General features: G+C 44.0%; 1 protein-coding gene across 1 annotated transcript in view; it reads right to left on the reverse strand.

Moving 5' to 3' along the window:
• Window positions 1-23,192, reverse strand: part of ITGA2 (integrin subunit alpha 2) — a 93,595-nt gene extending 70,403 nt beyond the window's left edge. Inside the window, exon 1 of the mRNA XM_057743659.1 lies at window positions 23,025-23,192. Coding sequence (XP_057599642.1) covers window positions 23,025-23,076 — 52 coding nt within the window. The 5' untranslated portion in view covers window positions 23,077-23,192. The remainder of the gene's footprint in view (window positions 1-23,024) is intronic.
• Window positions 23,193-25,965: the final 2,773 nt, after the last annotated feature.

Consider the following 25,965-nt stretch of genomic DNA (forward strand, 5'->3'; position numbering starts at 1 on the left):
TGCAGATTCTGAAAATGTGCTCCAAGGGAGTAATGAGGTCAGTGATGAAGCTTTGGGGACCTAAAGTAGTTGACATGCCTCTTTACCTGACAAAACCATTCTACCTCGGATTTGTTCACTCAAGAGCACTCAGTTCATTATTATTTTTCAGAAACAAATGTACTGCCAGGAAGAGGAGGACAAATAATAATTTTCATATACTCTGTAGCAAAACCTACACAGTTTACATTTGCAAATTTTCTCCTTAGTATCTATTTTTCATATGCACCACTGCTTCTTTACACTTTTCAGGAAATAAAATGCAAACAAAAATAATAAAGTAAGCAGAGAACCAGCTCTGACATTCAGAATACTGGTGTTTCCAATCAACAGTTTAACTTTACCCCTTAGTGCAGAACTCAATAAAGCCTATTTAAATATGTTACCAATTATCTAAAAAAAACTAGTAAAAGCTTGGGGAGATGATGTCAAACTGTCCCTTCTTTGAAAATATCTTTTGCTAGAAAGACCACATATGGCTGTATATATAATGACCTCATTTTTTCCCCTATTAATTAGACCTCGGCAGATCATGTCATGACATGAAATCACAGTGGAGTCCATTTTATCATCTAGCAGTTAAATTTTATTATATACATGCATATACGTGTGTGTATATACTTATATGTATATACTATGTATATACATACGTATATGCACATGTATATACACACATATATAAAACATTAGTTAAAAATGTAAATCACATCATTTTCTCTCTCTGCTTAAAATACCCCATTGTCTGAGAATAAAATCCAATTTCCTCACCACAGTTTCAAAAGTCGTTCATGATCTGGCCCTGGTGTAGCTGGTGACTTTCACTTTCCACCAATGTCCTCGCTCACTGTGTTCCAGCCACACTGGCTCTCCTACTGTCCCCTGATCACGTCCAGTTCATTCTGCTTATGGCCTTTGCGGCTGCTTGACCCACTGCCTACAGCGCTCTTCCCAGCTCAGTATTTATGTCCTGCCACCGATTCATCATTTCGATCTTTGCTGAAGTCTCTGCTGTGCTCGTAGAGACTTCCCCTGACTCATCTACCAGTAACATCCTCCTCCATCGATACACCACTATCGCAGCACTTATCATCTGAAATGATCTTGCATATCTGCATGGTTTTGTGTCTGTCTGCCTACTAAAATCTGAGCGACTTGAGAGCTCAGAACTTATTTCTTTTATTCACTCTTATTTTCTCAGCACCCAGGCTAGTATTTGTGGAATGAAATGAATTTTTAATGCATATGTTTGTTGATGATGAGTTGGAATACAGGCAAAATTAGGGGGAGAAAGATCGCTCTTAATCATGTCATTCTCATGCAAGTGCAGTTAATTTGGATATACTATTTCCTTCCAGTATTTTTTCCCTCTAATATTTAAACCATAATGTATATTCCAATTTGTAGTCAACTATTTCTTAATGCTTATGTTTGCCTGCCTATGTCCAAATCATCTTGACTCATTTGATCCCCACCACAACCTTGTGAAACAGCAAAACCTAGCTATTATTACCAGTGTACAGATAAGGACACTGTAACTCACGGAGACTAGATGTCTGTCTTGCCCAGTGTCACACAACTGGTGCTTGAGATCTGTGTGTCGATCTGGCTCATCTTCTCAACCTTATTGTCCAGAATTTCCATTCATAAATGGTCTGCTCATTCTCTCACAAAACACGTCCTTCTGCATCCCCATCCCTTCATTCCACTGATCCTGAATCTCTTCTTTCCTGTCCTTCAATCCTTCCCCCAGGAGCCAGCTCCTTTTGATAGAGCTGGACAATCTCCGTTCACTATACTTATTTTTTTCAAATATATATTTACAACTCACTGTCACCATTTCACATTTTGCCTATGATAGCTAATTAGCTTCTATAAATTAATGCAAGCATTCTAATTCAAGGTCTATTTCCTCTTTACAATCCTACTGCTTATAGTAATGTTTTCCTACGTCTGTCCTCATAACTTAACTGAATCATGTGGAAGATAACAAACCTATTTGGTTCATCGTGTTTCCTTACATGCCTACACACTAAGAAATGAATCATTCAAAAATTATTTATCCAACTCCTTTGTGCTAGGCATTTTCCTAGGTCCTGGAGACACAGCAATGAACAAAACAGACGAGATCTCTGCTGTCTTTGAGTTTCCATTCTTGTAATTGGAATTAAAAAAAAACAATTATATCATCATGGGATAAGTATTAAATTTCAGAAAGCTACAAAGAACTTGAAGGACAGGAGGCAAGAGTTACACTACACGCCCAAAAGGTGAGAAGAGGGTGAATCAAAGTTTGAAGGCTTCATAGAAGAGGTGGGAATCCATATGGACCTTGGAGGATGAGCTGGAATTTACTACGTAAAGAGGAAGGCCAAGGTCATTCCAGGCCCAAGGAGTGTCTTGCTCAGCATTATGGAGAGGTGAAAGAGAAGAGTATGGGGACGGTGAGAAACTGGCCCAGCGAGTCACAGACGACTCATTTACACATTCCAGGTCTATATTAGATGCAGTGAGTTTCAAGGTGACTTCAGCTTTGCCCTGTCAGGGTCATGTCAGTACCCAGAGTGTAACTCTTGCCTCCTGTCCTCAGGTAGATGCCTGTGAAGGCAGTAACAGCCCAGCAAAGGGCTTATCCAAAGTCACCTTACCGTGTACCTGTTGACAGTAACCGAGCCCAAGTACTCAGTGAATCTCACCAAAACTTACTACAAAAATAAGTGATATATGTCCTGGAGGGTTAACTAATTTCCTCTCTGTCCACAATTGAAATGGGTCGTGTTTCCTCCTTGATTATAACCTGGCTTGTTGTCACTTTCATATCCACAAGCAAACCAGATAGTTAAGCACACATTGATTCATGCAAACTTCTTTTTTCTTCCACTCACTTAAAAATTTTATAGCACCTCCTGCCCTGAGAGTTCCTGCTCATCTCTGAAATAGATTTCTGGGAAACTTTAATAATTTAAGAATTAGTTTCAGCAAATACGGAGTTCATTCTCCCACTTTATTCTGGAATCTGATTTTAAATTATAAGATAATTCAAAAGAGAAATAAATATATGTTTGGGGATGAGATATAGTTAACCCAGTTTTGTTCCCAAAATGTAGTGAAGCTCAAAAAGGAACAAAATCTTTGGAAAACAAGGGCAGAAATAAATGTATTAAACAAAATATGTCCTTCTATATTCAACAACAAAATTTGGTTGCGAAGTGTCTTGACTTGCATGATATCATTGTCCGATGTTTGTAGCAGAAGATGGCAGGAGCGTCTAATTTGTGGAGCTAATGCAGAATGGAAGCATATCTACACGTGCTGAAGGGCGGGGGGGCTGGCTTCTCACGGAAGGGGTTCATTTGCAAAAAGATCCAAAGATTTAAAGGGGAAAAAAATTCACGTCAAGAGACGCGAATTAACGCCAAAAGCAAGAGGTAGAATTGTGAAGAGAGGAGTGTTTTTCACTAGGACTCTCTTATTGCATTCTGGCCCATTCCTGCAGATGGATGCTGGCATTTTGAGCGGGGGAATGTCTCTGTTAAAGTCAACAAAAATATAAGAACTCTTTCGGTTATAAGTCAGGGGGATGTAAGGTACGGCATGATGACTACAGCCTAATAATACTGTCTTGTGTATTTGAACGTTGCTGAGAACAGATCTTAAAAGTTCTCATCACAAGAAAAAAATCTGTAATTACGTGTGGTAATAGACGTTAGCTAGACTTACTGTGGCAACCATTTTGCAATATATACATGTGTATTAAACCATTGTGTGGAAAACAAACAACCCAATCAAAAAAATGGGCAGAAGATCTAAATAGACATTCTCCAAAGAAGACATACAGATGGCCAAAAAGCATGTGAAAAGATGCTCAACATCACTAATTACTAGAGAAATGCAAATCAAAACTACAATGAGGTATCATCACCTCACACCAGTGAGAATGGCCATCATCAAAAAAATCTGCAAACAATAAATGGTGGAGAGGGTATGAAGAAAAGGAAACCCTCCTACACTGTTGGTGGGAATGTAAATTGGTACAACCATTAAGGAGAACATTATGGAGGTTCCTTAAAAAACCACCATATGATCCGGCAATCCCACTCCTGGGCATACGTCCAGAGAAAATCGTAATTCGAAAAGATACATGCGCCCCAATGTTCACTGCAGCACTATTTGCAATAGACAAGACATGGAAACAACCTAAATGTCCATCGACTGAGGAATGGATAAAGAAGGTGTGGTACATATATACATCGGAATGTTAGCCATAAAAAAGGACAAAACAATGCCATTTGCAGCAACATGGACGGACCCAGAGATAATCATACTAAGTGAAGTAAGTCAAATAGAGAGACAAATATCATATGATATCACTTATATGTGGAATCTAATAAAAATGATACAAATAAACTTATTTACAAAACAGAAACCAACTCACAGATCTCAAAATGAAACTTATGGTTACCAAAGGGGAAATGGGGGGGGGGAGGGGAGTGATAAATTAGGAGATTGGGAGTAAAATATATACACTACCATATATGATAGATAACTAATAAGGACCCACTGTATAGCACAGGAAACGCTACTCAATATTCTGTAATAATCTATATGGGAAAAGAATCTGAAAAAGAATGGAGATATATCTGATTCACTTTGCCGTACACCAGAAACTAACACAACATTGTAAGTCAAATATACTCCAAAAAAATTTTTTTAAAATAATTGTGCTGTACACTTGAAGCTAATGTAATATTATATATCAGTTATATCTCAATAAAAAAATAAAATCCAAATTACTCCTCTACATGAACTCGAAGGCCTGAATCTCTATGAAAGTGCAAGCACAGGGTGTCTCTGCTGTAAGGACATGGAACACATCTCTCTCCCATGCCTGGTGGCGAGTGGTCCTCAGGAGCTGCAGCGATGTTGGCAGAAGCAGGGGCACAGGACAGTGAGCTGAGCATTGCAGGGGCAGCAGGAAGGCCCAGCTGTCGCTAAGACACAGGGGAACCCTCTTAGGGGACAACAAAGGTTCCCAGGAGAACTGTGCTTGAGAGTCCAGGAGAAACACTCTCATCTAAACCAAAGATGGGTAAAACCCCAGATATGATCTGTCTTGGGGCAAATTTTTCCCCATTTGGGGGTCTGTGAACCTAGAAAACAAGTTCTGTGCTTCTGAGAAAGAATGGTGTGACATGCATTGGGATAGACATTTCCATTGAAAAGGGAGAGATTCGAAGGAACAGAGAAGCTGCTGGTACCAAGAAAATTTAACATAGCCTAAGAAATTCTGTTAGGTTTTAAGGCCTGAAAATAATCCTCTGTTGCCCAAGGCTCTGTTCTCTGGGTCTGCAACAGCTCTGCTGGCCTCTGCTTCTCTGTCACCTTCAGTCCAGAAGCAGCATTTCTGCTGAGACAACATTCCTAAAAACCTTGTGGATCTCCTGTGTATGTCATGGGGAGCTGTGCCGTTCAACAGATCCTTCCTGGGTAACGAACTCTCTCTTCCTGGCCTCTGCTGAGACGGTTGAGAGGGTCCAGGAATCTCACGCCTAATCCACTCAACAAAACGTCTTCCAGCCACACCCGTGGCCGCCTCTTCAGAGCCCGCTTTCCTAACAACGAGCCTCTTCATATCTGCTTTTTTTTTTTTTTTAACTGGATAAACTGAGAATTTCTCAAATCATCAAGTACTGTTCTTTCTGTTTAACCCTTCCTTCCTCCATTTATCTCTTTCCTCTTGCACCTTACACCATTCAGCAAGGAAAAACACAGGCTGCATCTTCAGCATCTTGCTTGGAGATATCCTCAGCTAAACATCTAAGTTCATTGCTTGAAAGTGACCCACACAACAGTAGGACACACTTAGGCCAAACCGTCTACCACTATTCAACAGGCATCCCTCTTGCTCCAGTTTCCAACATGTTCCTCACGTCCTGCTGCGTCCTCACTGGAAGTGGCTTCGGTATTCATGTTTCTGCCAACAGGTTCCGCAAGGTGATCTTCAAAGCCCCTCTATCTAAGTGAGATAATAGTCACAGATCTGGGGGACCACCATTCAATTCAATACGATGAGTATGCCAGTAACGTAAGATCCTGACTGATGTTTCCCTGGGCCATTTTTCAGGGTTGTCTTTACAGCAAGAAACCTTGAGGGTGACGTAATCTCACTCTTCAGGACAGAGAACGGGTCTGCTGACTTCTTGCTGTGAAACAACAGGTCACCACACTCAGTTTTCCTCTCTCGTAATGCAACCTGCAGTATGTGCAGGCTTCCCTTTGGATCCCTTCCCGCAGCCCTTGTGAGATTTCATGGGGAAGCACAGGGGAGCGGATGTCAACGTACTCGTGCTGCCTGACATGCTGTGAGTAATAGAGTCCTTGGTCTCTGACTCAGGAATCTCATGTCGTCTGTCAGTTGTCCATGAAACTGTAACGGGCTAATGTATTAGCTTGTCTAGTGGGTAAAATCAAATATCAGACCTGTCAAAGCGGAAAACAAAAAACTCCCCAGTCTGGATATTGAGGGCTGAATGGCAATGAAAATGGATACATCCTGGGGGTTCAGAGAAATCTCGGGAGAGCACTATATTTTCCTACAAGGGTGGAATAGGGAGTCAAAAGAATTATATTTCAATTTTAAGAAGCAAAGAGATTCCAGCTGACATCTGGGTAATAATTTCATAATTTGTTCTGCTTCATAATTTATGGCCACTTTTTAAAAAAATGATATGTGCATGTATCATTTATTTGACGATTACTGTGTATTCATATTAAAAAAAGTGTATCACTTCCACACAGAAACGAATGCATTACTACACAGTTAAGCCTTAGTTAAGCCTAGTTATGGATGAACTGCATCTTCCCCAAATTCCCACGTTGAAACCCTAATTCCTAAAGTGACTATATATGAAGATAGGGCCTTTTAGGAGGTAACTAGGTTAATAGAGATCATAAAGGTGGGAACCTAATCCAACAGGACTGGTGTTCATATAAAGAAGAGGAAGAGACACCAGACCCCTCTCCCTCCATGTAAATACAAAGGAAAGGTCACGTGAGGACACAGCCAGAAGGCAGCAGTCTAGGAGTCAGGAAGAGAGGCATCACCAGAAACCAACCCTCATGGCCCCTTGATCTTGGACTACTATCTGCAAAACCGTGAGAAAACAGATATCTGTCGTTAAAGCCACCCATTCAGTAGTATCTCATCATGGCATCCCCAGCAGACTAAGACGGGGAAATCGGATGACGTCAGAAATTTTCAATTTACCATGCTGAGTTTCAAAAATGTCTGTCAACATACGGATGTGCATATATAAATACAGGAGAAATATCTACTAATTCAAATTATATCATTTAAGGTCCACATTTTGTATGGAAAAAGATCTAAGTCTTTTTTTGCGACAAAGTAACTACATCAAGTATTAGAGTACTGTGGCACATTCTTAGGGGACTTTGATGCCTTTTCACAATTTTTGATCTTGCAGGCAACGAACATCTTCAAAACTCTATACAAGTGCTTCTTAAGTCCATTTATCAGCACTTACTGCTTCCTAACAATTCAATAGAGTCTCTTTTCTTCATAAGGATGTTGGAGGAGGAGCTGCTATCTGGCAGACTCACTGGCTCCCAATGGCCTAGAGGATGGGGTGAAGAACACCCGCTCATCAATTTACTTTCTATTTGAACACTATCTTCCTAAATTCCTTCTTTGTGAAGGGAGACACTCCTCCCGCCCCGCCCGCCCCCCCCCCCCCCCCCCCACTTCTCAGAATAGCATTCTTGTGCTTTTAGCAAGTCAGTGCCTGTTGAATAGCTTGCTCATTAACACGATGTGCCGGACACACCTCGAGGCCATGTGTGGAAACAGTAGACATAACTGAAGCTAGTATTCCTTCTGTTACGTCTCTGTTCACAGGCCACGCCTCTGCACACGTTTGGTTTGGGTCTTCCCCTATCATTCTAGCCTGCACACACCCACCCTTCCTCTAACTCACCCTTTGCACCCGTTAGCGTGCTGTTCTCCCTCAGAACGCTGCTTACTGTTCTCCTGTGTACGTTCTGTCTCTCCATAGTTGCACACTCATTGCCTCCCCTCCTGTCTGACCTCACCTCCTATCCTTTTAGCTCACTCACCTGGCTCTTCCTTAAACTCACCCTGACCTTAGCCTTCTGCATTTGTTCCTTCTGCGAGGAGGAAAGCGACTGTTTTGCTTTTGCATCAACCGTCCATCTATCAGAGCTGCCTTTCCTCACTACCTGCAGGGGTCAGGGGGCCCCCGGCGACCCACAGCTCCTGCTGTTCATGCCTTTGTGTGATCCTGTCCCGCCCAGGGCAGGATCTGTGACTTCAAACCAATAGAAATGAAGATTCAAAATGCAGCGTCTAATATCATAGAATATCACTTCTGTCATTACATTACATAAGATGGTAATGTAGCTAGCTAGCAGATGCCTTCTCTTGTTGGCTTGGATGAAACAAAGAGGCCCACAGGGCAAAGAACTGAAGGCAGCCTTCCGCTGAGAACCACTGGGGAACTGAGGCCCTCAGTCCAACAGCTCCAGAGAAAATCAATTCTGCCAGCAATTAAAATGAGCAGAAGTGGATCCTTCCTCAGTTAAGAATTCAGGTGAGATCCCTGCCCTGGCCGACACCTTGATTACAGCCTTATGAGCTATCCTGAAGCAGAGGACCCCAGTGAAGCCATGTCCACCTTCCTGACCCACAGGAACTGTAAGACAGCAAATGTATATTCTTTTAAGTTACCCCATGTGTGGGAATTTGTTATATACCAATAGACATAGCCCTAAGCGAAAAAATACCTTTCCGTCTCCCACTCCCTGCTCAGCATTCTGTCCCCCTCACTGTGCTGTTTTTTAATAGCGCGTTGCTACCTCTTATGTTATACATTTATCTTTTTTATTTGTCTGCCACCCTCACGAGAATCTGTATTAGAAGAGTTAAGTTTTGTAGGGGCTGATATGACTACAATTTGGGGCAGAATCTCTCTTTAAGGAAAAAATTTATAAAATTGTGAAACGAATTCAGGTATAAAATTAACTATTTATTTAGAATGAGAAAAGTAACCCTAGCAAGAGAAATAATTTTAAAAGCTGAAGAATATTTTTTTAAAAAGTACAGCTCACTGATTGCCTGACATACTTCTGTAATACATTTTGCCTTGGCTCTACATCTTTTGATCAGCTCTTCACTTGATAACTTTATAAAATCATATTCTCTAAAAAATAATTTCTTTTGGCATGGTAAATTGAATGTTTAAGATTTTTATTATTTACAGTTAAGAAGAGTTTCTTTCATTTTCATAACACCTTATTTGTAGTGTCATCTAAATGTTTAGGATGGTTTTCCAGTATCATACAGGAGTTTTAATATTTCAAGGTACCTCAAATTTTCTTTTACAGGGATTAATCCAGAAACTTTTTGAACGGATGACATTTATCAACCAGTTTGTTGTTGATGTCTTTGTTGAAATATGTTATATATTAGGGTATAAAAGAGACAGTGATTTTGCATATTTAATAAAAATATCAGACATGTGAATAAATGGGAAGAGGCCTGCAGACTGAGGGTCCCTGAAACTTAAGCTTCACTTGCTTTATGGTAAATCTGCCTTTGTCCCTAAAAGTAGGGACTTTATTTTGTTTACTGCCATATTTCCCAGTACTCAGGGTATCTACATGGTTGTAGATCAATAATAATCAACTGATATTGTACAGCAGAAACTGGTACAACAGTGTAAAGCAATGACACTCTAATAAAGATCTGGAAAAAAAAGAAAAAAATAATCAATTGAATTAACAGACGGGCTCCTGATTGTTTTACCTTTCCACCTAATAGTAAGTTATGCATATAATGGGTGATCAGTAAGGACCAGGTTCATTAATAAATATAAGTTCTGGACTGATTCAAAGGAAGATGCTTGAATGCAGGTTACTGAGAAGATACATATAGAGATGGATTAAAAGGTAGATGAATAAATATGCATACAGATAAGTACATACACATGTATATACAAATGGCTCGCCGCAACTAGAGAAAGCCCGGGTGCAGCAACGAAGACCCAACACAGTCAAAAATAAATTAAATAAATAAAATAAAAATAAAAAAACTCTCAACCCAGTGTCCAGCAAATGATGAGCACTCAGTAAATACAGCTTTTGTTAATTTTTTTTTTTTTACTATTAATGTCATTATACATTACTGATAACAGCATACTTTTTGAGACATTTTAAAAGGCCTGTTAATTTGTGGTCCCATTTTCACCTCTCACATAAAAAACTTATCCTGAGTAAGTTTCCATTTACGTTTCTGAGAACTGCTGTCTAATGGGTAGGAGGATGGCCTGTCTGCATTTTCCTGAAACACACTCACCCTGAGAGCCAAGAAAACATTATCAGCCCCTGGACCCTCCAGGAAACCACAAACACAGGAAATAGGGTTACTCAGATCCTGACTCTGAAACTATGAAAAAAGGCTTCAAACCCTCCAGTATAGCTAATCATTACCTAGAAATATGTACGACAGCAGAAAATGGTCATAGGTCACCTTAGATCCTTTGAACATGCACACAATTAGGGGAAATCATCCTCGATACCACTGTCTTCATGCTGAAGAGACAGCAGTGCAGAAATAACTTAGGACGACCTTCCCCCCTCCTCTCAAAAAAAAAATAATAAAGCAACTCAACTTGGAAATTGTAAGCCCTTTGAAGAGAACCACACATTCACTGTATGCACAGGTTTAAGCTCTACAGTACCTGGCTTATAGCTCGAGTGCTTGAAAGGAGAAAAAAAAAAGGTAGTGCAAAAGCTAAAAGCAGAAAATGACCCTTAAAACTGCTTTTAGAACATAGCAGTGTAACATTCTCCTGCTTTCGTTAGGAAAGAAAAATGCAACTTTTCCTTCAAAGTTTTGGGTATTAAATTTTACGTTGAGTAAGGATCGAGATTCTCCTTCACGGGTGACATTAGAAATGGAAAGCAGAGCTCCTGGAGGGGCTGCCCTGAATCCTCCAGTTCCTCCCGTGTCTGACACGCTCCTGCCACACGACAGGCACTCCACTGAGGTCCCTGAAAATAATGAATGATAAAAACGGATGAACACCAAGGATATGAGGTTTGAAAAGGAACATTATATATGCTTTTACAGCGTGCAAACGACTTTTCCATTCATAATTCCATTGGATTCTCCCAGTGACCCAGCAAGGTAGGGAACAGTTTGCCTGTGACTCATCCAAAGTCACCCAGAAAAATGGCATTAAAATGAACATTTACTCTCGGAGCTGGAGTTCCTTCCACGATGCCATGAACATGAATACATGTTTGTTTACTGAAGTGGTTCTCAACCGGGAGCGATTTTGTCCCTCAGGGGGCATTTGGTAAGGTCTGGACACATTTTTGTTGTCACGCTGTGGCAGGGAAGGGCGTGTCTCCTGGCATTCAGTGGCTGGAGGCCAGGGAAGTCGCTCATCAGCCTCAAGGGCACAGGACAGCCCCTCCTGCCACTGCCACGGCTCCATCCCCCAAGAGGATTATCTAGTCCGCAGGGGTCATTAATGCCGAAGCTGAATAACTATGATCTAAACAATCAACAGTCTTGTAAACACCATGAAGCTGACTAAGTTACTGTGGCGGTTTTAAAACCTGTCTGGGGCTTACTTGATGTTCTTCCCACCAAGACTCTGAGTAAGTCTCCTCCCCTAGAATCAGGTGTGGCTTGGTAACATCTTTCATGAATAGATACAGTTGCATGATTTCTGAGGCTAAGTTAGAAAAGACTGTGCAGCTCCCGCCAGTTTTGAGGGGGACACTTGCCTTTGGATCCCTGAGTCGCCCTGGTAAGACATCAGGCCACCTAGAGGCTGCCATGCTGGAGAAACCCCTTGATGGGACCGGGGGACAGAGAAAGCTGCCTACCCTCTGACGGTAACCACGTGAGAGACCTCAAGCCAGAACTGCCCCGCCAAGCTCTTCTCAAAGTCCTACACAAGAAACCATGAGAGAGAACAAACGATGGTTGTCACTTTAAGCCACTGAGTTTAGGGTCGCTGGTTACATAGCAATAGTTAACCAGAACAATCTCCAGCTACAGAGGCTCAGGGTCAAATGTCTTCTCTTTCCCCCAAAGGGTTCTGACCCACAGAAATATGGAAATCTTAACTAGAGGATTGCCACACCTCAAGTAAAAATGGATTAGAATCAACCTGTGGGAAACAGATGACAAGCAGAAGTCTGTCAGAGATTTTCAGAAGAAATTCTGAAGGCTATCTTGAAATAATGGACTGCAGGCTGGAGTCCTGGGCTTTAGTCATTTCAAAAGCTGGTTACTGTAAAAATGAAGCATTTACCAGATGATTTCTTGAGGTTTCTTCTAGGCCTAAATTCTAGAATATCCTACTCTACATATATTTTCCCAAAGATAGGCATTTTAAAATTGTAACTTAAAAATGCAGCCTGGTGAATATAAAGAATGAGAAGATAAATATGAAGCACCCGTTTACATTCATCAACCTACAAGAAGTTAAAGAAAAAAAACCTACAAAAAGTAAATTAAAATCTAACGTTGGTAAAATTGGCAAAAATCGCACACTACTGAGGACCACGGTGTTCAGTATGCAACAGGGGCTACAAAATACAGGTAACCTTTGATCCAATAATGTTGCTTTTGGCAACTGTCCAAAAGGAAAAAGAAAGAAAAAGCTTCTTGTACAATGATATTTATAGCCACATTACTAGCAGTTGGGGGAAAAAACCCACAGGAAACAACCTAAATATCCAACAATGGGACAATAGTTAACCATGACATGGCCGGATGTATTAATGTAAAGTTATAAATATGAGCGCCACATGGGAAAGTACATACAAAAGATATCAAGTGAAAAAAGTAAATGAGTCATTTTTATATAAATGGTGAGTATATCTATGGAAATTTACATTCACACTTACAAACATTAAAAGAAAGAAATATAATTTTTTTTCTTTTAACAAGAGTTAGTATATGTCGTTTTCTGTAAGGACATTGAAATATTTTGCTTTATAAAGAAAAGCTATAAACTGAAAGTGTTAATTAGGTTTAGTACTTTGATGGACATTTACCGCATATTATTGAAATCCTATTTTTATTTGACAATTTCTTTACCAGTCATTTTCTAGGTGCTTACTATATGCTAGGTCCTGGGAGTACAATCATAAGTAGGATGAAAGGTGATCTTAAAAACGTATTCAGTGGGAGAGACAGTCAAGCTGAAGATAAATTATGATGCTGCTTTATGAGAACAGAAAACGGGAACAGGAAAGGGTTTTTTAGGGGAAAAAAGGATGTCTGCGCTGTCCTAATACTTTTACTCATCTTGTTACCTGTCAATAGCACTATCCTAATTAGACATTTCAAGACAAAGGAGAAACATTCCAGAAGCAAACAAACTCAAAGAAGTAAAAAAAAAAAAAAAAAAAAGAATTGATCAACTAAAGGAATATTTTAGCAAATTTGGATAAACCTGCAAATAGAGGGGTTTTGGCATATATTAGCTGAAAAGAACTAAGACGTTTTCAGCTTGGCATTCATCCAGAAAGTGTGCCTTTAACCCATGTTACAGTAGCTGTCATACAGGTTTCATTCATTCAACAAAACTCAGCTTGGCACAAGTGACGAAGACATGCCCCCGCCTTCTCAGAGTTTGTGATCTCTAGGATTGAAAGCCAAGTAAACAGAGCATTGAAACAGAGTGTGACAGCTGCTATGAAAGGCTCCACATGAGGAAGACAACTAAATTGGAGGACAACGAATGGGGAGGCTTCCTGGGGTATGTGAGCCTCTGTGAAACTGAGACTTAAAGGATGTACAGAATAGGGGTTGGGGGCTAAACTGTATTTTAGAAAGAGAGAACAAGATAAAGGCAAGAGACTATGCAACTGTACTATTAAAAAGGACTATGGTCATATCTCACTTGAACCATGGCTAAAATAAAATGAAATGATACTAATATGTTAAAGTCTGATTACTTGGGGGCAAAAATTAAATACCGTAATAATAGAAGGGACTTCCTGATTACTACATGCTATGGCCTGAATGTTTGTGTCTGCCAAATTTTATATGTTGAAATTCTAACCCCCAAAGATGATGGTATTAGGAGATGGGGGCCTTTGGGAGGCACTTAGGCTTTGCCCTCATGAATGGGATTAGTGCCTCATAAAACAGTCTCCAGAGAGGCCCGTATTCCCTTCCCCCATACGAGGACATAGCAAAAAGGCACCGGCTATGACCCAGGAAGAGAGCCATCACCACAATGTGACCACGCTGGCACCTTGATCTTCGACTCCCCAGCCTCCAGAACTGTGAGAAAAACATTTCTGTTTTCTAAGCCACCCAGTCTGTGGTATTTTGTTGTAGCAGCCTGAAAGAACTAAGACACTATGACATGTACATACATTATTTAACCATCTTTCAATTTCGCATTATAAGACTTTTTTATCTGGGCTATTACATTTTTACACTGAAAGGAAAATAAAGATCACATAAAAGTATCCCAATTTCCAAGGCTATGCCCCCCCCCACCTGAACAATGTGAATAAGTACACAGAAAACTAAGTCAATTACTCTGAAATATGTTTTGTGCACTAGCCCTCAGAATATGGCTATGAAAAGGCTACACAATTCATCTATATTCTAACAAGTGTCCAAGAAGCCATTTGGTTAAAGGACCTGATGGAAACTGGTAAACAATTTGGAACAGAGCTATCTGGCTGAACCGACCAGAAGCCAGCTTGCATTCAGCCTGCATTGCTACACGGTATCCATGGAGATGAGATCAGGCCTGCACAAAGACAAACAAAGGCCACCTTTGAATGAATCGGGAGAATGACAGCTGCAACGCTCACGGCGTCCACGCGCACAATAGCTTTGCACACGCTCTTCAGAACACAATGAAATAATCCCTTATACTGACAGTACAGCGTCCACCACTCTTTTTTTCTCCCAATCGCTCTGTTTAAACATTAACCTCATTTTTATACAGAGAGCCTTTCAGTGATCAGGAGTTATGTACGGTTTCTGTAGTAAACACCGCTCTAGTCCCTTTAAACTAATAAAAGGGAGAACTGCAGTTACCCTTTCAGAATATGGAATAATACTTCACGAATCATCACCGACAAAACTGCCCAGTTTCTATGAACTGTTTGGTCAACAGAACAGACAATTCTCTCAAAGGAGGAAAAACGTATTTGAAAATTATGAACAGTCCCAATAGTCAATGGACCTGAAAACATTACGAAAATATGCAGTGCGAGTTTATACTGCTTAGTGAACGTAATTTACGTGTACAAGGGCCAGCAGGCAGAGACTGGATAAAACACTTGCACTGAATATAAGTACCTTGAACTAATTGTAACGTTAACAAAATTGACTTAATATCTTTTCTAATTTATATTACACGGAAATGTTTAAAACACCTTGAGACAACGACTGAGTTACCCAGAATAAAAGGCTTTAATATTTTACGAACAGAACCTTTCAAAGACAACACTAATTCCCTGTGCTATACGGGACTATGATTTCTTAAAAGATTGTTCTGAGGCTCTTTATTACAACGGATAGAAATACAGCATTAAACGCTTACCTGGAGACACATAAACCTATAGCTCCAAAAGAATGTCTTTGTTTTTTTTTTTTTTTTTTTTAGGAAATCTGACTAAAGCACTGAACGTCCTTCTACCAACAGAACCGGAATGTTATCTATCACACACCCTGAAAACAGCACTAAACTTATTAATTACAACTGCTTCTGTGTGGTTAAGTATGTGCGGAAGCAAACAGAAGTGTGTCCACCGACTCTCTCATCCATCCTCGCAGCCCCCTTGGAGGCCGGGAGGCGCTGATGGCCGCAGCGCTCTGTCTTCGCTCTGCATGCCTTGGTCAGCTTCGCCTTTCTCTCCTCCATGAGCATCCTCTCCGCTTCAGAGCCCAGCACCCGCTCCGACTTGCTTCACGTGACCAGCCGTGGCTTCTAATCTGCCCGGGGCTGCTGGGCTCGTCCGGTCTCCAGCCCCCTCTCCTTCCTCCCTGACGGCCACCTGGCCCGGGTGGCGCGTGCCCCTTCCTCCTGTCCGCTCCTCCGGCGCCGCGGACCCCCCGCCACATGCGGGTGCCTTGATGCAAACGTCCAGACTCACGCGTGTTTCTCAAGGGCAGAACCGTCGGTGACAGAAGTAAAAAAACACACTAACAACGTGTGTGCACGTGTCTCCAAGGTTCGTCTGTTTGTAAGCAGCCGCTCCCCCTCGTCCCTCTGGCTCCTTCCCCCTCTCCTCCTGCCCAACCGCCGGACGCTGCCCCCACCCTCCACCTTCCGCTGACTCCTCGGCTCACCCCGCTCTGGTTCTGCTCTTTCCCCCGGACCAGACGGCCCTCGGCAAGGCGGTCAGACGGGCCTGACTCCTCTGAAGACGTCGATCCTGCGGACCAGCTCTTCCTTCTGGAAACGCTTCTGTGGTGCCCCCGTCTGCACCGTCCTCCTCCTCCTCCTCCAGCTGCACCTCCTCGCTCCCGTGGCATCGCCGCTTCCTCACCGGACCCTGAGCTGAGGCAGCTCCTCAGGTGTAGCCAGAGTCATCTTCTAGTCGCTCTGACTCCTCAGCGTCATGTCTTCAGCCCCTCTCCAGATGGCCGGACTCCTGAATCTCTGTCCCCATCCTGCTCTGGCTCCTGTCCCTAACACCGCTGCACATAAAATAACCACCTAGGAAATCGACACACACTCACGTGGATGTCTCAGACCCAACCTACCAAGCTGACCTGCTCTCTTTTTCCTCCAGCCTTGCCGTCCTCAGCCTCCCGTCTCGGTGAATGAACCCCACTGAGTTGTGTACATCAGAAACCCAGGTCTCAGTCTTACCTTCTCCCATTCTCCCTGCTACCCTCGTGAATCAATCACCAAATCCTGTCCATTCTTCCTTAATATTTTCACATCTGTCCCCAGCTATCTTTCCCTACGGCCACTAGCTGGGTTTTTACCACTGCCATCTCTTTTTTAAAAAAAATTTTTTTTATTTTATACTGGAGTACAGTGGCACCACCACCATCTCTAACACTGAAACTAGACCGTTCACTCCGCCACCACCCCTGCTGCCAGAGTGGCCTGCCAAGGGGCCAGCCTGAGCACGCCACCGCCCCTCAACCGCCTGCAGAGCCTTGCCACCGCGCTCAGCATAGACTCCACGCTCCTCGCCACCGTTTACAAGGCCTTTCACAGTCAGGCCCTGCTCACCTGCCGGCTCTCACGTTCTGTGAATACCTTGAGCAACGTGTTCGGGCATGATGGCCTTCTTTCCTAGTCGAGCATCTAAAACATCTGGCCCAGGAACTAGGAGACGTGGGACCTATTACTGATTACGTTAGCATATGACCACTTACAGTCATTTACAAGGAGCTGGACTCTGATCTCCGAGGCCCTTCACAGCAGATGTGAATGGTAACGACTACTTCCTGCTCCCAGGACAGCCTCTCTAGAGCAGGGGTCCCCAGCCACGGCCTGTTAGGAACCGGGACGCCCAGCAGGAGGTGAGCAGCAGGTGAGCAGCAGGTGAGCAAGTGAAGCTTCGTCTGCAGCTCCCCGTCGCTCTCATCACCGCCTGAACTGTTCCCCACCACCCGACCATGGAACCGTGGTCTTCCACAAAACTGGTCCCTGGTGACAAAAAGGTTGGGGACTGCTGCCCTAGAGGCTTGATACTTAAATACGTCACAGTGATATTTCTCCATCCTTTGAACTCAGTATCTAGTTCTGTATCATTCATTCAATTGCATGAGACCACATGACACCTATTACATTGTAGAAACCCACACTACATCTTTATCTTATAGGCATACACAACACAACAACATAACAAAAACAACATAAGTTTTAAATTACACAGAAATTTTTTAAGAAACCAAGAGGTACAATGGCTCAAAATTTCAGTAACTATCAATAAAAGACAATATCAAGGACCCTCTTTCTTTCTCTCTTTCCACTAGGCCATGTATTGGCTTTATCCCCAAGCTAGCTGACATCATGGTTGCAAGATGGCCACATCTGTTCCAAGATTCACATCTAGACCTGACAATGTTCTTATTAGCTAGTATTTCCCTTAGGAATGAAAAATTCCTTCCCCAAAGTCCCTGAGCAGATCTCCCTCCACATCTCATTGGCCAAAATTCCATTATATGTCCATGTCCAGATCAGAGACTAGTGAGAGATGTGGGACCATCAGCACTGGCTCCGTCCAATTACCCTTCCACATCCCCTGGGTCCCCCAGCTGTGCAGAGGAGCAGAGCAGGGGTTAACCCAGTGCTTGGGCTTCTGTCAGAAAGGAGGACCGCAGAGTATGAAATTGGTTAGGCGCCCCCCAGGGACTGAGACAATGTCTTTCCATTATGTGTGGACTTGTTTCTAAACAGGCTGCAACCTCTCTAGACCACATTTCAAGTTTCCTATGGTTCCACATTGGACCCAGCACGTTGCCTTACATAAAGCAAGTGTTGCATAAAGATATGATCAAAACTAGTTATGGAATTCACTGCAGCCAGAGCAACAAAGCACCTATGCAACATCAGAGGGCGGGATCGTAGGGATCCCTTTCACATACAGGACCTACTGTTGTCTCAGGATTTGTGGTATCAAGATTCTCGTCTTTAGAGACTCATTATTCTGTGTGTTCCTCCGCAAATCATTCGTTACCGTAAGAAACAAAAGCACACTCCCTCCACATCTTCGACTTGCTGATTGGAGTACCAGCTTTCCGTGGTTCTTTCTCTTATGCTGTGCTCAATCTTTCTATAATGTCCCAAGCTAAGCAGGGCTGATGGTGACTTGCGTGGTAACATTTACATGATGTCAGGATGATACTTTTGGTCCCCCAAATCCTCCCTATTCTTCCTGAAATTATTTTTGACACATGGACTGAATGGTTTTTATTTTGCTGAATGTCTAAAATTCCACCATTAGAGGCTCATCTCTTTACATTAATAGGCTTTTCCCTTTTTATACGCCCAAGGCTGTCAGCACACTGAGACAGGAGCAGTCATCACCTACTTCAGGGGGAATTCACTTGAATTGATGCACTCTCTGACTCTTGGTGTTGAAATACACTTGACTTCGTGGTCATCACGAAACAAGGTGGTGCAGGCAATTCTGGAATTTTAATTTGTTAGGAGAGGGAAGGTGCTGTGCTAATATTTACGCAATTACTTCCAAACCTGGCTGTACATCAGACACGTATGAGTAATTGTTTTTAAATACTTAATCCTGAGCCCCAATCCACGAAGGTGAATCAAAACGGTGGCTCCTGAACCAGCAGAGCAAAGCTCCGTTGAGGCTGAGCAGGCGTAGCTGGAGAGCCACGGGAGAGGGGAGTTACCATATCAGATGGGGGTCTAAGGTGGTTGAGGGCCTGAGGCTGAGCTGAGAGGGATCGTTGAGGGCGGGTCCCAGGAATGAGAGATTACTTCGAACTTCCTTTTTCGTTATAAAAACTTCCCTACTTTATAATTTTACGTGGGGTCGTCTCTTTTAACAGAGGACAATGGCGAGTTGCAAAGGGATGAGAAAAAAGGGGAAATGCATCAAGGCAGTGAAGGCCAAGAAAATAGTCTCGAAAATAATTCTAACACCAAAGGCGGTATAATCAGGTACAGCCAGAATACAGAAGGGTATGCATACACATGGCTCTAGGGTGTGTGTATTGTGCAAGTGTGCATACGTGCAGCGTGTGCTTGTGTGTAAGTGTGCACAGGGGGAGTGTGGTAGAGAAGAAGCTGAACAGGCAGTCAGATGGCGAAGGACTTTTTATGACATGCCACAAAATTTGGACTTTGCACTTTGTGAGATGGGGAGCCACCAAATGTTTGAGGCAAAGGGGTGACTGGATACAGAGAAGTGTTTAGAAAGATAACACTGGTGACAAAGTGGAGAACAGACTGGAGGGATAAGAGACAAACACAGGAAAACCAGCTTAAAAACAGTGGGAGTGCAGACACACAAAAATGAGGGCTTGAACTGGGTGGTAGCAGAAGGCACATGAGTTGGGGAGAGCAGACAGAACTTGGAGATGGGCTGTGAGGTTGCAAACAAGAGAAGAGATCCCTGGTTTCCATGTTTGCAGGATAATGCTGCCAGTATAAACAACAGACAATGTAGGAACAAATTTCAGAGGACAGGTGTCTACTTCCGTTGAGGACATGTTGAGCTGACGTGCACATAGGGCATCTAGGTGGAGACATTTGCTAACAGATGGTAAACTGGTCCAGAGCTCAGGAGAGGAGTCTGGCTGCAGATGCTGACTTGAGCGGGGAGCAGGCCCAGAGAGAAGTGGTAGAATGAAGAGGAGAATCCGGCATGGAACTCTGCAAACACCAACCAGGACTGGGCCAAACAGCCGAGCCTGCAAAGGAGACTTAAGAAAGAACAGCCAGGAAAATAGGAGACAAACAGGGAGAACAGAAGCCAGGGGTGGAGGTTGTTTCAGCAGGAAAGAGCTGCCGTATTACACAGTAAAGGAGGACTTGTTCACTAACAGGGAAATTAGAATATTTACAGCCTGAAGGGAAACTGGGGATTTGAAAATATTCATTAAACAGGGGGTGACTTGGGCAGGGTACCAGAGACAGCAAAAGATGAGGCCTAGAATCCGGGGTAAGGATTATCCTTGGCCAAGCAACACACTGGAGAGTGTAAGTGATGTCGTGCATTTTAAAATCACATGTCCCTTTCCTCTGTGGACCCCGTACTTAGTTTACGGATTATCCAGGCCTCTTATGGTCTTTCTTTTCCATGCTCAACCTGCTGTTACTATTTCAGCAATTGCAAGCACTTAAACCAAGGAATGATCAATGAAAGGTGATAAACACGAAACCAAACAACGACCACTGCTTCTTCTTAAATACCTGTGAGCATGTTTACAGAAAGTGAATTTGAATCTAAGTGTTAACATGAGATTTGAGGGTTTTAAGTTTCTACAGTGGTTGGCTTATACGCTGGAGTGTAGGCCAGATGCATAAATGCCTACACGTCGGTGCCTTTTACATTTTAATTTTGGGTATTTATACTACACAATTATATGTGGATGTTAACTTATAAACAACTGTGTGTGTGTGTGTGTGTGTGTGTGTGTGTGCGCGCGCAGTAATGATGAGTACTCAAAAACTTTATACAGATAGAGTCACACCATAAAAAACTGCAGCTGTCACAAACCCAGAGCTTTCAATTATTCATTTTAATCTCCAATATTCATGGTATCAAAAGTGATGCTGTTTCCCTGGAAACCTGGGTTCAGATCACAAATGACAAAGCTTCCTTATGATCATCCTGAAACAAGAGAAAACCTGTTCCTTGAGTGTGTAAACACCTGGAGCAGAAGGAGGAAATAAACTATTTGGACAGATGTCATTTTAAATCACCTCTGCTGGCTTGCAGCGAGTTGTCCTTGTTATTCAACTCCAGGTAAAATCTCTGTACCTGATTTCATGCCTTGCAGCACCACATTCCTCTGAAGTATTTCTCACCACTCCTTAAAGAACAAGTCTCAACACTTCAAGGATAAGAAAATGATATTATATTTCCATAGCTTCTGTTAATAATGGGTAAAGAGAGCTGACAAGTTTGGATTGAAATGTCCATTAGCTCTTGGGAAGGTGGTGGTGTCCAGGGACAGATTCTCAATGTGAATCCAACTTTATCTGAAACCCCTAGGTTAGGGTTGATGGCCCCTCAAAACACTCTTGGGGTCCCAGGAGAGAATATCTGTGAAGCACCAAACCCAGGGTTAGACAGGAAAACTAGCGATGCCTATTCTCCCTGGGGGTGAGGACGGTGGTGCTATTTCTATCACCTGGAGAAAATGCTACAGCATATTCTGCATTGGATGTCTTTCCTGATAAAGAATAGTAACTGGCTAAACGCCTCAAAGGAGGGCAGTTTAGGAAAAATTTATCCTCTTTGTAAAAACACTTGAAAATCAGAGACCCCTGTTTTTCGTTGCATAGATAGCTATTCAAACCAGGAAGTATAAACGTAACTCCCCCACCCCACCCCAAAAGTAAACTAAAGTTCTTGACGTGAGCACAAACGAGGCTCTGGATAAGGTCTGGAGAACGTACTCTTGATAGACTGTGGTCCCGCCGCAGCTGGGCTCCCCCAGCCTCATTTCCCCACTTAGTGCAAAAGGAGCCCGGTGATGGGTGGGCCCGGCTCTCACCGCCCTGCCTCTGGAGCTGCAGCTGCGGGTCATTGTCTTGTTTTGGCGCCTAAGATCCAGAAAGTGGAAAGAACTTTTCCTGACCTAAGTTTACATTCGTTGAACAGACGACGTTATAACAATTAGAGGAAGGCAGAAGGGCAGGGAGAATTGCCCTCTGCCAAGTATTTAAGAGGCGCTTGGTTTTCCTACGTCCCCTAAGGTTAGAAACATCAGTGCTGCGTCGTGAAGACATGGGGACATTACTCACACCCTGGGGTTGAAAAATAAGCATCCTGGGCTCCCAGGCGCCTGCAAAGCCACCAGGCATGGCGTTGAGGGGCAGGCTGGCGCCCAGGACCGGATTCCCGGGACGCACCGAACCGCCGGGTCCGGGCCTGGCGGGGCACCTGTCCGAGCCCGGCTGCAGGATTCTGGACCTCCAGGCGCCCCCACTCATCTTCACTCCCCCCCCTGCAAGTGTGCGCGTGCGTGTGTGCCCAAGCGCGAAGCACGCATCGAGCTGGCTCTGAAGGGTGCTCTGCAGACAGGGCGAGCCATGCCCCGTGGGGACACCAGGCGGGGGAGAGCGGGAGTGGGGCTCCCTCCCCATCCCGCTGGGGTGGCTGCGAGCCTAGGTCCACGTGGAATCCGAGCAGAGGCGCACGCCGCCGCGCCTCGCTGGCGCAGGGGCCCTGGCTCTCGGCTCCGGGACCCGCGCGAGCTCCTCCTGCAAGCCCCGCGCAGCAAGCCCCTCGCTTACCGTGCGCCAGCGCCAGCCGCAGCAGCGCGCCGCCCGTGCGTCCCGGCCGCATCCTGCGCCCGCCGCCCTGCGCCTGGAGCGGCTCTGGGTCTGCACGGGGACCCGAGCACCGGACACGCTCCCGCAGCCGCGCCGACGGCTCCTCGCCGCTCCCGGGTGCGCGCGGGAAGTGGCCCTGCCGCTCCCGGGCGCCAAGGCCCGCCCCTCCGCCTCGGCACACCCCCGCCCCGCCCCGCCCCGCCCCGCCCGCCGCACCTGGGCTCCCCACTCCCCGGAAGCCTCGCCTCCACCCCCCACGCCCGCCGGGCCCCCGGGATCCGGGAAGCCGCGGGGATGGGCATCGCGCCCGCGGGCCTTCCCCGCCGGCACCCCGGACGCGCGAAAGCCAGCCAGTCACCACCCCGCCCCGCGACAGCCCGCGGGGCACCCCGGGTGCCCGAGAGCCCCTGGCCCGCCGGCAGGCCTTTGGGGCCCGGCTCCTGGCAGGGGTGGGAGGGCCGGGCGGAGCCGTGAGCCTCGGCCCGCGGTCCTCGGGGGCTGCGCGTGCCTTCCCCGCCTTCCCCAGGTGGGTGGAGAAACGGACAAAAATAAGCGCAGAATGACCAGGTTAGACACCAGCTCGACAGGAAAGGGGATGTGCCCGCAAGTCATGATTATCCCGAAGTGATATTTAAGCAAGAGCTGCTGCAAGAGCGCCGAGTGCGTGTGTGTGCGCGCGCGCGTGTTATAAATCCTCTATTCCTTCCCCTCCAAGGTAAGGAGTTGATTTGATTGCTAACTTTAAGCGATTTACTTCAAGACAGAGACGAGTGAGAGCTCCCGTGTGAACTCGTGATTCTTCCTGTTTGTCTACATGACATCGTGAGCATTTTCTTCCAGGATTTCAGGCTCAGATCTGGAAGGAGAACATTCCACAACCCCTTCTGAGATTTTTACTTCCCAGTCGAAGAAATAGGATATTCACTTTTCTCTAAATCTGCTTTTTCCTTCCCAGAGTTCACCCACAGATTCCCAGCACGTTGCTGAGACCAGAATCAAATGTTTTAATAAAACTAGACTTAATAAATCCTTAAGTCTCGTCAAGCACCGTGATCACCACTCCAGGTCTTTATGGAGCTGGTGCTGTGAGGACGATGGGGTGCCTGGGGCGCTGGCCCTAGGAAGTCAAGTCGTTCGAGATGGGAAGGGCTTAACTGCTCAAAATCCAATGCTCGCCTGTACCCTAGCTAGGGGCGGAGGCTGGAATTGTTAAAGTGTTCCATGGGCATGCATCAGGTGCTACTGCCTACCATCGTGACTAAACTCCAGACATCTGAGCCTAAAATACATAGCCCCTGGTTCTTTCCTGTTTTCTTATCTCTCACCGACGCCCCTTACTAATTCTGACAAACACTCCAAGGCATCTTTCTCTGCCCTGTCGCTGCTACTCACCTGCTTCCTGAGACTCCACGTAGCACCTGAGAACGCGTAGGTGGCCGCTCACTAACCCTGACACCCAATCATGACTCTCCTCTCAGACTTCTTGCAGGAAGTTAGCCAGGTTTCAGGGAGATGAATATCTGTCTGTTTCCTCCTGACTCACTGAAATGTGAGTAAGTGTTTGGAACAGACCCTTGTTTGGGAGGCAGGAGAGCTCCTTTCATGTGAGACAGGAATCTGTGCTTTGTCTCAGAGCGCTGGAGAGGAAAATGCACCCTTCTTTGCTTTTGTGCTCAGAGCTAGACAAATTAACATGCTGGCATGAGGTACAGGATAAATCGGGAGCTATATTTTTCCAGAGCAGGCAACAACAAATTTCAAGAAACAAAGAGCCAACTCCTGCCCCACATTAATTTTTTAAGAGCATAAAGGGTTCTTGACACAAAAATTTGAGAACTCCTGCCTTAATCCTCCTAGGAACTATTCTGCCTAGGTGTAATTTTGCTGGACACCACATTCTGAGCAGGAAATAAGAAGATTAAGGCAGGGCTTCTCAGACTCTTTGGTCTCAGGATCCCTCGGATGAATGAACATAAAAATGTGATTATATATATGATGAAATATTATTCAGCAATAAAAAGGAAGGGAATTCTGTCATTTGCAGTGACATGGATGAACCTGGAGGACATTATGCTGAGTGAAATTAGCCAGACAGAGAAAGATAAGTACTGCGTGATATCACTTACACATGAAATCTAAAAAGGTCAGCTTATTGTACAGAGAGTAGAATGGTGGTTCCCAGGAGCTGGGCTGTGGGGAATATGGGGTGATGTTGGTCAAAGTGTACAAACTTTCACTTATAACATGACAAAGTTCCAGAGATCTAAGGTACATCGTGGTGCCCATAGTTAATAATACCGTATCGTATACTTGAAATTTGCTAGGGGAGTAGATCTTAAGTGTTCTTACCACACACACAGGAAAAGTAAATCTATGACGCGATGAATATGTTAATGAGCTTGGTTGCAGTTGTTTCACAATCTACATGTATATCAAAACTTAATTTGTCCATTTTAAATATATACATATTTTAATTGTCAGTGACCCCTCAATAGAGCTGGAAAAAAGTATTGAGGATCCCAAAGAACTTTTGTATGTGTGAATTGTTTCTATCAATGTTTTCCATGGAAGAAATTGAAATTTTTCAGTATTTATGTGTTAATTCATCTTAAAATAACAATATTACATTAACATAAATAATACACGTATTTTCCCAAAATAAATGAATTCACAAGAAGAATGACATTGTTTTACATTTTTGTCAGTCTTTTTAATATCTGGCTTAAAAAATAAACGCTTGGGTTTTCTTATCTGCTTCTGCATTCAATCTGTTATAGACATGTAGTTTTCGTGAAATTATATGAAGTAATCTGTCATCGCACAGATATATCATTGGAAAAATAGATAACTGTGGCTATTCCTCTGCACCAAAATTCAAGTGGTGTTTTTAAAAGACCAGTTG

Source organism: Hippopotamus amphibius, chromosome 1, assembly GCF_030028045.1.
Source record: "Hippopotamus amphibius kiboko isolate mHipAmp2 chromosome 1, mHipAmp2.hap2, whole genome shotgun sequence".
Taxonomy (NCBI): Eukaryota; Metazoa; Chordata; class Mammalia; order Artiodactyla; family Hippopotamidae; genus Hippopotamus; species Hippopotamus amphibius.